Source organism: Coenobita brevimanus, chromosome 72, assembly GCF_032717465.1.
Source record: "Coenobita brevimanus isolate Jiangsu-jjx chromosome 72, ASM3271746v2, whole genome shotgun sequence".
NCBI lineage: Eukaryota > Metazoa > Arthropoda > Malacostraca > Decapoda > Coenobitidae > Coenobita > Coenobita brevimanus.
In genome coordinates this window covers 14,597,336-14,609,849 of record NC_137025.1, presented here as the reverse complement: position 1 = coordinate 14,609,849, position 12,514 = coordinate 14,597,336, and the positions used below count along the sequence as shown (strand labels likewise).

General features: G+C 43.6%; 1 protein-coding gene across 1 annotated transcript in view; it reads right to left on the bottom strand.

Annotated features, from left to right (window-relative positions):
- Positions 1-12,514, bottom strand: part of CLS (cardiolipin synthase) — an 85,446-nt gene that overhangs the window by 58,546 nt on the left and 14,386 nt on the right. The window contains exon 3 of the mRNA XM_080278074.1: positions 8,603-8,725. Coding sequence (XP_080134200.1) covers positions 8,603-8,725 — 123 coding nt within the window. The remainder of the gene's footprint in view (positions 1-8,602; positions 8,726-12,514) is intronic.

Sequence of the window (12,514 nt, the reverse complement as noted above, 5' to 3'; positions counted from 1 at the left end):
CGAGAGCAGCCTTCAACTCCACACTATGCACCAGCATACCAGCAGGACGTTGTTGACGATACCAAATCAGCGTGGAGCAGTCAATTTCTGCAAACCTGGGAGAGTTCATAACCTCCCTCTGCATGTTGCGTTTGGTCTCCGATGCAAAGTCAGCCATGTACTGGGTGAGTTTGTCAAGGGATTTCTTGATATCAAACAAGGTAAAGCGGGCCAGGTTGAATTCTCAGAGGATGTGGGATGTTGACCAACCCGCATCCACCTTGTCCAATATCTCCCTCTTCTTCTCCAGAGTCAGAACCACTCGTTTCCTCTTCTTGGGTGGTGGGGCCATCGTCACACGCATAAGTAAGAGGCAGCAAAGGAACAACAGGGCCTGCAGCAAATAGGGCACCACCACAAAAGCGAGCATGTGGGCGGCCATGGTGACGAGTGTGCACTCATGATGATGGGTAGGCAGGAAATGGGGAGGAGGCAGTGTCGCCCAGCCAGACATCGGTGGAACTACGCGGCAAAATACAGCTGTTCGGTGCTGCGCGCCGAGTTCAAAATACGGTTGAAAAAAACATGGGATACTTTTTTGCTTTTTTACGTTTTTTGGCCATTTTGGGGTTTTGCAGGCCCAGGCCCAAAATGTCCAGGAATTGGGGTGTCTGAGAATTGGGCATCTGGGTATTACAGGGATTACCGTATATTATAACTATCAACACACTGTAGCAAGAAATCAAAGCACAGCAGTGATGAGCCTAAAATAATATTGCAAACAAATGCCACCCCAGGCCTCATGCACTGGGCTCACTGTTTATATTGTTCACACACACACACACACACACACACACACACACACACACAGTATATCGTCAGAGGTAGAGTTCCATACAGATCTTGGGAAAATAATGCAAAATCGGTGGTGAAAAAAGTAGCACGCCTGTTGTGAATATGCGAACTGAATACAGGAGTGATGGTCCTGTCACTTCTGAGTGAAAACAAGCCAGAGGTGTGGGTCAAATAAGAGTAAAACACAGTGACGGTTAAAAATTTGTAAGACTGTATCATGGCGGAGAGAAGCAATTCCTTGTTTACATCCAGTGATGGTGAGCTCACAGGATTCCCCAATGATGGTCAAAGCAACAGAAGTATCAAACTGAAACAATCACGAGTAACAGGCATGGAAAAATGGCTGAAAAGAATGACCAGGAATTAACCAGGTATATCTATCTATTGCCAGATGCCTTAATGCCGAATGGGGTGGACACAAATAAATTGCCTCCATGTCGCCCTGTCTCCTGCCATTTCATTGCCCTGCTCCCAGCTCAACCCCCCCCCCCTCTCATATACCTCTCCAATCCATCCCTCCATCTCATCCTTGGCCTAACTCACCCTCTCCCCTCCTTCACCTCACTCACAAACACTCTCCTCATTATTCTCTCGCTCCCCATCCTCTCCACATGTCCAAACCACCTCAGTGTGTTTCTCCTAACGCTTCCTATCACATCCACATCCACACCACGACGCTCCTTCACTTTCTCATTTGTCAGTCTGTCTCTCCATGCGACTCCACAGGCTCCTCTCAAATAACTCATTTCCACTGCTCTCACTCTTGACTTCTGTCCCTCCAACAAAGTCCAAGCTTCACTTCCATATGTTAGAGTTGGTATCACAATACTGTCATGTAGTAACTTTTTCACTTCCATACTCACTTCCCTGTTTCTTATCACTGCTTTCAAGGAACCAGCAACCTTTCTTCCCTGTTGCACCCTTTCAAGCACTTCACCCACTAAACTTCCATCCTTACTCATCACACTACCCAAGTACTTAAATGCACTCACATTTTCCATTTCCTCCTCATCCATCCTCACTGTACATTCACTGACTCCACTCTGTCGAAGACCATAACTTTACTCTTTCCTACATTCACCTTTAGATTCCATTTCTTACACACTCTCCCAGACCCAAACTCATCCACCAAGCCTTGCAGCTCCCCTTTGTCTTCACTTAACAACACAGTATCATCTGCAAACAACAGTACAGGAAATTTCCAAACACTGTCCTCTCTCACTAGGGCCACTCCAACATCCACTGTCCTACCTTGTAGCTCTTTTATAACCCCATCCATATACAGATTGAACAACCATGGAGACATGACATCCCTATTTCAATCCAACCTTCATATAGTAAATTCACACAGTTCACTATCGACACACACTGCGGCCATAGCACCCTCATACATATTCTTCATGTCCTTCAACAACTTCCCATCTACTCCATATATTCTTGATACTCCATACATTCACAATCCTTGTCTACCCACCCTGTTATATGCTTTCTCCAAATCCATGAAGGCCGCATACAACTTCTTTCCCGTCTCTAGAAACTTTTCCACTGAAGATTTAAGAATGAATATCTGATCTACACACCTCTTCCCTTCCTAAAACTTCCCTGTTCTTCTCCACCTAATTCCTCTGTTATTTCCCTAACTCTGTCAATAAGTATCCTACCATATACTTTTCCTGTTACATTAAGAAGACAAATGCCCCTATGATTACCACACACTTTTTTTTTCCCATTTTCCTTTGTACAAGGGAATAATTACACCTGACTTCCAATCCTCTGGGACTCTACCTTCCTCCCAGGCCAATCTGCACATCTTCCACATCCATTCTACTACTCTCTTTCCTCCATGCTTTAGCATTTCACCACACACTCCATCAATTCCTGGGGCTTTCCCCATTTTGACTTTCTTTATTGCTTCCACAACTTCCATCCTACTGATTTCATCCTGTCTTTTCACCTCCCTCCTCCCAGCCATTCCCCAGCCACTTACACTCGCATTACTTCCATTCTCTATGTTCAACAATTCCTTAAAAGTGTTCTCTCCATCTGCTCACTTTTTCTCCCTTCTCCACTAGTAATCTACCATTTTTATCTTTCACTCCCCAACTATCTTCATTGCCACCCTGTCTAACTCTCTTTACCTCTTTGCAGAACATTTTCTTACAGTCCCTCCACTTTATACTTAAATTCCTTCTAAATTCCTCATCCACTCTCTTCTTACTCTCTCTTACTAATCTATGCACCTCTCTCTTCCTTTCTACAAATAACTCTCTCTTCCGTTACTCAACTTCTTCCACGTCCCTATTTCTCATCCATTCATTACATGCTTTCGTCTTTTGTGCCACAGCCCGTCTCACCTTTTCATTCCACCATGCTGTTCCTTGCACCCCCCTCCGTCTTCTCTTCAACCCACACGTCACCTCACATGCTGCACTTATTTCTTCTGTGAATATCTTGCACACACTTTCCATGTCCTCCATCTGCTCCACTCCATATTTATCCAATCGTTCCTCCACTTCTCTCTTATATTCTACTTTTTTCTCATCCTCTTGTAACCTTTCCACTCTCCTTGCATCTATCCTCCCGTCCTTTCCTTCTATTTCTCCATTTTACTTGGACCTTGATTCTGACCACCACCAAGTGGTGGTCAGAAAGTCCATTCCTCCAACCACTATATGATCTTGCATCCATTACACACCTTCACATCCTTTCATCCACACACACATAATCAATCAGTGCCTTCCTTTCATTCAGTTCACCACTCACCCTTCTCATCACTCACCATGTATACCTGTGGATCATTTTGTGCCTGAAGAGGGTATTGGCTATCACCAACCCCCTCCCGGCACAAATGTCCACTAAAACAAAGCCATTCTCATCTATCTCAGCAGGCACACCCCACTCACCAACTACTCCATCCACCTGCACATTCCCTACTTTACCATTCACATCACCAATCAAAAACACTTTCTCATTCCTTTCAAACTTTTCCATGCACACTTCCACATTTATCCAGAACTCTTCTCTCACTCTGCTTGCATGATCTTGCATTGGCACATACATGCACACAATCGCCCACATTTGCAGTCCATCTTTCAATCTTACCCACACAATCTTTGAGCTAACTGCTTCATACTCTCTTATATTCACCTTCCAACTGTTCCTCACAACAATACACACTCCTTCTTTTGCCTTCTCATTCTCTCACCTACTCCTGCACATATACCCCATCCATACTCCCATTCTCTCACACTCTCTCCTCACCATCTAGTTTCAGTTAATCCACATTTTCACACCCTCAAGCACCTGGACAATCTCTTTCTCTTTCACCTCATCATTTGCACCCCTTACATTCCACGTTGCCATCCGTATCATGCCCTTTGTTTCAACCTTAGTCGTCATCTTTTGGTCAGTCCTGGTCCAAGGCTTCTTGTTCATATTTTTAGTTAGCTGTTTTCTGGGGAGGGGCACTCACCCTCTGCCAACCCACTTGCTGTCATGTAGGGAACACGTGTCGGTTGGCTATAAGGTTACCACCCAGCGTTGTAAATGCTTTCCTGGTTTACAGGAAATCATTTGGCTTGCCACTCAATGTAGAGCTACCCTAAAAACAGAGTACCACTACACTAAGTAGGTGATAAACAAAAACAAATTTTTATTTGTTTTTTTATACATTTTTTCACTATATCCCTACACAAATTTAGGCATGGCCCTACACAAAGAGAAAGAGACAGAGAGAGAGAGAGAGAGAGAGAGTGAGAGAATTATTTTTTTTCACCAAATGATGCCCTGGATGTTTATATTCAAGTTTATAATAAATAAAAACTAAAAGAAAAAAAAAAAAATCTTCAATTTTTTGTGCACCACGGGGTGGGATAATAAAAGGTAATTGTGCAATCCATGGGTTAACAGTTTTCAGCAAGACTTTATCTCTATCTATCTATCTATTGCCAGACGCCTCAATCCCGTTTGGGGTACCCACAAACAAATCGCCTTCACATCGCCCTGTCCCCCACCATTTCACTGCCCTGCTCCCAACTCACACCCCCCTCTCTCATATACCGCTCCACCCCATCCCTCCATCTCATCCTCGGCCTCCCCCTCCCTCTTCCCCCCTCCACCTCACTCGCATACACTCTCTTCGTCAGTCTTTCACACTCCATCCTCTCCACATGGCCAAACCACCTCAGTGTGTTCTTCATAACGCTTCCTATCACATCCACATCAACACCACAACACTCTTTTATATCCTCATTCGTCAGCCTGTCTCTCCATGTGACTCCACAGGCTCCTCTTAAATAACTCATTTCCACTGCTCTCACTCTTGACTTGTGTCCTTCCAACAACGTCCAAGCTTCACTTCCATACGTTAGAGTTGGTATCACAATACTGTCATGTAGTAACTTTTTCACTTCCATGCTCACTTCCCTGTTTCTTATCACTGCTTTCAATGAACCAGCAACCTTTGTTCCCTGCTATTCCCTTTCAAGCACCTCACCCTCCAAACCTCCATCCCTACTCATCACACTACCCAAGTACTTAAACGTACTCGCATTTTCCAATTCCTCACCATCCAACTTCGCTGTACATTCACTGACTTCACCTCTCTCAAAGACCATCACTTTACCCTTACCTACATTCACCTTTAGATTCCGTTTCTTACACACTCTCCCAAACTCATCCACCAAGCCTTGCAGCTCCCCTTCGTCTTCACTCAACAACACAGTATCATCTGCAAACAACAATACAGGGAGTTTCCAAACACTATCCTCTCTCACCAGGGCCACTCCAACATCCACTACCCTACCTTGTACCTCTTTAATTACCCCATCCATGTACAGATTGAACAACTATGGAGACATGACACATCCCTGTTTCAACCCAACCTCCAAAGAGAAAAATTCACTTACTTCACCATCTACACGCACTGCAGCCTTAGCACCATCATACATACTCTTCACAGCATGCAACAACTTCCCATCTACTCCATATATTCTTAATACTCTCCACAATCCTTGTCTATCCACCCTGTCAAATGCTTTCTCCAAATCCATGAAAGCCGCATACAACTTCTTTCCCTTCTCTAGAAACTTTTCCACTAAAGATCTCAGAATGAATATCTGATCTACACAACCTCTTCCCTTCCTAAAGCCTCCCTGTTCTTCTCCAACTAAATCCTCTCTTCTTTCTCTAACTCTGTCAATAAGTATCCCACCATACACATTTCCTATTATACTAAGAAGACAAATGTCTCTATGATTACCACATACTTCTTTTTCCCCTTTTCCTTTGTACAAGGGAATAATTATACCTGACTTCCAATCCTCCGGGACTCTACCATCCTCCCAGGCCAATCTGCACATCTTCCACATCCATTCTACTACTATATCTCCCCCATGCTTCAGCATTTCACCACACACTCCATCAATTCCTGGGGCTTTCACCAATTTAACTTTCTTCATTGCTTCCACAACTTCTATCCTACTGATTTCTTCCTGTCTTCTCACCTCCCTCCTTCTCCCGGCCATTTCCCAGCCACTTATACTCGCATTACTTCCATCCTCTATGTTCAACAATTCCTTAAAGTGTTCTCCCCTTCTGCTCACTTTTTCTCCCTTCTCCACTAGTAATCTACCATTTTTATCTTTCACTCCCTTGCTAACCTCACTTCCACCCTGTCTTACTCTCTTCACCTCTTTCCAGAACATTTTCTTACAGTCCCTCCACTTTACACTCAAATTCCTTCCAAATTCCTCATCCACTCTCTTCTTTCTCTTACTAATCTTTTCACCTCTCTCTTTCTTTCTACATATATCTCTCTCTTCCGCCTCTCAACTTCTTCCATGCCCCTATTTCTCATCCATTCATTGTATGCTTTCTTCTTTTGTGCCACAGCCTGTCTCACCTCTTCAGTCCACCACGCTGTTCCTTGCATCCCCCCTCCGTCTTCTCTTCACCCCACACACCACATCACATGCTGCACATACTTCTTCTGTAAATATCCTGCACACACCTTCCACATCCCCAATCTGCTCCAATTCATATTTGCCCAATCATTCCTCCACTTCTCTCTTATACTCTGCCTTTTTCTCATCCTCTTGTAACCTTTCCACTCTCCTTGCAACTACTCCTTCCTCTCATCTTTCCCTTCTTCTATTCCTCCACCTCACTTTGATCCTAATTCTGGCCACCACCAAGTAGTGGTCAGAAAGTTCACTCCCCCAACCTCTATAAGCTCTTGCATCCATTACACATCTTCGCATCCTTTCATCCACACACACATAATCAATCATTGCCTTCCTTTCATTCAGTTCACCACCCACCCTTCTCAACACTCGCCATGTATACCTGTGGATCATTTTATGCCTGAAGAGGGTATTGGCTATCACCAACCCCCTTCCAGCACAAATGTCCACTAATGCACTGCCATTCTCATCTATCTCAGCAGGCACACCCCACTCACCAACTATTCCATCCACCTTCACATTCCCAACTTTACCATTCATATCACCGATCAAAAACACTCTCTCATTCCTTCCAAACTTTTCCATGCACACTTCCACATTTGTCCAGAACTCTTCTCTCACTCTGCTAGCAAGATCTTGCGTTGGCGCATACACACACACAATCGTCCACATTTGTATTCCAACTTTCAACTTTACCCACACAATCCTTGACCCAACTGATCCATACTGTCTTATGCTCTTCGTCTATCTTTTGCTCACAACTATACATACTCCTCCCTTTGCCCTCTCATTCTCACCTACTCCTGCACATATACTCCCATTCTCTCACACTTTCTCCTCTCCATTTTGTTTCAGTTATTCCACATACATCCACTTTCGCACCCTCAAGCACCTGGACAATCTCTCTCTTTCACCCCATCGCTCCTCTTACATTCCATGTAGCCATTACCAAGTCCTTTGTCCGGTCCTGGGTCGTCGTCGTTTGGTCAGTCCTTGTCCGAGGCTTCTTGTTTGTTTTTTTAGTTAGTTGTTTTCCGGGGAGGGGCACTAACCCTACGCCAACCCTCTTAGTCGCCTTTTACGACAAGCAGGGATACTGGGGAAGTATTCTTGAAAAACCCCTCTACCCCCAGGGGTGCAAAAATATTACCATTCTTTCACACAGAATCAGGCTAAACAATGAACGAAATCTTCAGTAAAAGTCACATTAATGTTTCTTCCGTCCATATCTGATATCCCAATATCAGCAGTAGATATCGGTATCGGTTCGGTATTGGAAAAAATGCAAATATCGGCAATATATCAGTTTGGTGAATCATATTGGTTAGAGCACTACTCTTTTAATGAATCCACATATTACATTATCTTAACCTTACTTTCCACTAAAAGGGATAAGTAAGATCAAAGAATATAAAATGGAAATCAATAAAATAGTGGAACCATCTACAGTGTCAATGAAATAGGTCATAAGTTAGATCCTTTCACTATTCATTGAAGACTTAAGAATTCTTAGTTCCATCTCAAATGTAACTACCCACACAAATTATTCATCATTATCATCATCCTGATCCTTATTTTACCTAAAGATGGGGTGAGGTAGAATCTTGAAACATGTAAAGGACAAGCATAAAACTGAGAGAAGTATCAACAGCATGTCAAGCAAAATGGGACACACAGGCACTCAGTCATTCAAGCCTTTGGAATCCTGGATCCACCTCACATGCACAAATGATTAAAGTAAGTGAAACATTCAGTCCCTTATTACCCTTTTGTGATATATACAGACTAATTCTAATTTTACAAACCTCTATAATTTCATCCATCTTTTCTCTAACTCTGGCCTTGGTTTCCTTTATGTCATCAAGAAATTCCTTGCCGGTCCCTCTTATCTGACTCTCCTGCTTCACCGCTTCCCATGATGCCACACTCTGTAACAAAATACGAGATATCAGCTCACAACTAAATATTTTCAAGATTCTGCTCATCACTCCCAGCTGAATACACTGTGAAACTGTCTAGGTGCTGGGACAAAATAAGCATTTTCTTGTTAATGATGAAAGTATTAACACTCCCAGGCTCCTAATACTTTCAGCTAAATAATACTGGCTACCATTAGCTAGAAGTTGTCCAATGCAGGTTCAATTATCTCTCCTGTGTGTTCCTGGCACCCAACAACCCCCAACCCATTCCTGCTGCTGCTGCTGCTGCTGCAGCAGAGGTAGGATGGATGAAGAGAAGGACAAACAAAGGAAAGATGTGGCACTCTCAAAAGGATAGGGCCTCTCTGGCTTCCTCCTTCCACACTGCTCTGAAAGCTTGGCAGCAATAATGGTAGTAAGTACATGAGAGAGAGAGAGAGAGAGAGAGAGAGAGAGAGAGAGAGAGAGAATGTGTGTGTGGGGTTAATATCACTCATAAACCCAGTTACCTCCTTCTCTTATTGAACCATCTGTATGGCTGGCCACCAAACATAGATATAAGTGACAGTAGTAAGAAACACTTAGTCTGTCAGTTGTGGTGGTGAGAGTGCCAGAATACAATAGTCTACCATTACTGGTTTGTTCAAACCTGGGCTCCCTCTCTTTTCCCTCTTCCAGTCTCGGGAAGAAAGAGAGAGTGAGCATGCAGAGGACTAGTTATAAAGCCACAAGGCCCCCAACCTACCCACACACCACTCACCAACCCACCTAAACCCTGGGGTGGTGGCGACAGTGACGGTTCAGTGGCAACGGTGGTGGTGGTCTCTTGCTTTGCCTTTGCGTTCCTTTAAAACCAAGACAATAAAGATGGATGAGTTATGGTTCCCTGTGTGTCAGTAGGTGGGTCGGCAGAAGGTCCTGCCCCTCCTTGTGCAGCAATTAACTCTAGAGACAAATGGCCACCCCTTAAGGAATTGGAGAGTCTAGCTGTAGATGGGGGGGGGGGATGATCAGTTGTTGTTCCACACGTCAAATGTTGGAGTAGGGTTGGTGCCCCTCCCCATTAACCCCTCCGTGGCTGCCGGCGTCGATTGACGTTAAGCCGATCAATGGCCGCAAGCATTGTTTGAGCGTGGCCTATAGAAAACTGTAAAAAATTTTGGGAAGTGAACGAACATTCTGAATGCCTTCACACTGACTTATGCTACACTCCCATACACCTCATCAAGCAGTTCAAAGCCTGCTGCTGTGATGAGTGGATTTTCGATTTTTTCACACCTTGCCATGCCTAAACAAGCACAACTACACCCATTATCTCGACCCAGAAAGAACATATCATCTTTGTCCTCTCTTGCAAAACACACACAACCACCTGTTTACGATTTTGAAATAATACAGGCACATCCAAAAAAAGACATGATAATAAGTGAAAAATACATTTTTGTCTTGGTATCTTTCCCTATTTGCTCAGGTTTGCTGAAATGGTTTGGATCATTTGATGCAATGGAACTTGTAGAAAACTGTGAAAACCTCTGGGAAGTGAATGAAAATCTGGGACATGAGACTGACCTTGACTTCCCTTTCTCAAATATCATCTGTCAGTTCACCACCTGCTGTCATGACGAGTGGATGTACGATTTTTTCGCTCGTGGCCATGCCTAAAACCACATAGTTACATCCATTATCTCGACCCAGACAGAAAATACAATCTTTTTCCTCCCTTGCAAAACACATACAACCACCCTGTTTATGAGACAGTAATATATACTGCGAAAATAACAAGGTAAAATGATAAAGATGAACATAAAATGCTAGCGAAAGATGAACATGTTATTACGGAAAAAATACGTTTTCCCCCATCTGTAAACTTATTTATTTCTGCTTTGTACCTGTTTCCGTAATAATTAGACTTCTGAAACTGCATTATGATCATTTTTAGCCATGCTCGTGGTGTGGGAGCTCGAAGTTGCGACTCAACTTCCACATTGCTAATCAGATCTGACCCTCCACTTTATTCTCCTGTGGCAGAGTCTAACTTTGGAGAACGTGCAGTTTTCTCATTTAGGACTGAAAATTGAACTCTTTTGCTCCCTTTTCCAAGCATGGGCACAACGATAATGTAAAAAATAACTCGAAACTACCATAAACATATTTTATATCAAAAAGGTGAAAAAATATTCATGACAATTTTTTTTCCGGCCATTCCTAACAGATTAGGTACCGTTAATACCATACACCAGTCCTGTATGAGAGCCCTAGCATGTATTCAATATGGACGGTGGGTATTAGCACCGAAGTGGTGACATGTGGAGGTGTAGGAGGACTACTGGGCCTTGGGATAGGCTACTGCCCGTGAGATATAGGCCCTGAAGCCTTTGCCCAGAGTTGGACACATTAAAAAAAAAAAAAAAAAAAAAAAAAAAAAAAAAAATCTCATATATGCACATCATTTCAACACCATTCGTATTGTTTTGGGAGGTAGAAAAAAAAATAACAACACCTGCCCAGTTGCGTTGCAGCAGCGCTGCTGGGCAGCAATATCGGTTGCTAATATTTCTGCAACTTTCTCACTCCATTGCAAGCCATAAAATGCATCTAGGAAGCTGGGATTTGCACTGTTCGGTGCATCTGGACTTTCTCTTCAATATGGCAGGAAAAGAAAATTAATTTTTGAAACTTCAAAAAACGGTCTCGGCGTCGGCCTGGCATGCACGGAAAATTCCGGGCCTTCGGTCACGGAGGGGTTAAACAACTAACTCATAGGACAATATGGCCATCCTTTACAAGATAAAGGCATCTGCCAACAGTCAGACAAATAGAATTCTAAGCATGACACATTTTTTTGGTTAATACTAGAGATGTAGCTTAAAACATACTTCTAACTTCAAAAACGACTTTAATATGAAGCATGAGCAATTTTTCCCGACAACAGTTGTTACTTCAAGAACAACTCAATAATAAAATGGCTGTTGGTAGGAAATACTTGTGTAAATATTCTGAACAAATGCACAAATAAAAAACATGTACAGTGATCCCTGTAATAACCGGATGCCCTATTCCCGGACACCCCAATGTCCGGACACTTTGGGCCCAGGCCTTCAGAACCTAAAAATGGCCAAAAAACAAAAAAATCTGACGCTTTTTCCAAACATACTTTGAACTTCACGTGTGGCGCCGAACAGCTGTGTTTTCGCACGTAGTAGAGCAGCCCCCTGCTCTCCCCTCCCCAGTTACCACCTAACTACAGTCCTGACTAAACACTCCTCGCAATGGATGCCGCACGTGCTTGTTTTTGTGAATAAACAGAGAATAAACTGCAATACCTCTCCATCAGACCGCATGGGAATATACAGTGTTGTGCAGTGTTAAGAAATAAGAATTCAGAGTGCAAAGGATTAAGTGCTGAGTGCAAACTGGTGTGCTGAAACTGGCATGGTGCAAGTATGAACAGAATGAGCAGTGTTCTAACTATCTATCTACTGCTAGATGCCTTAATCCCGAAAGGGGTGGCCACAAACGAATTGCCTCCACGTCACCCAGTCCCTCACCATTTCACTGCCCTGCTCCCAACTTACATCCCCCTCTTCTCTCATAAACCTCTCCACTCCATCCCTCCATCTCATCCTCGGCCTCCCCCTCCCTCTCCCCCCCCTGCACCTCACTCACATACACTCTCCTCATCAGTCTCTCACCCTCCATCCTCTCCACATGGCCAAACCACCTCAGTGTGTTCCTCATAACACTTCCCATCACATCCATATCCACACCACAATGCTCCTTCACTTCTTCATTTGTCGG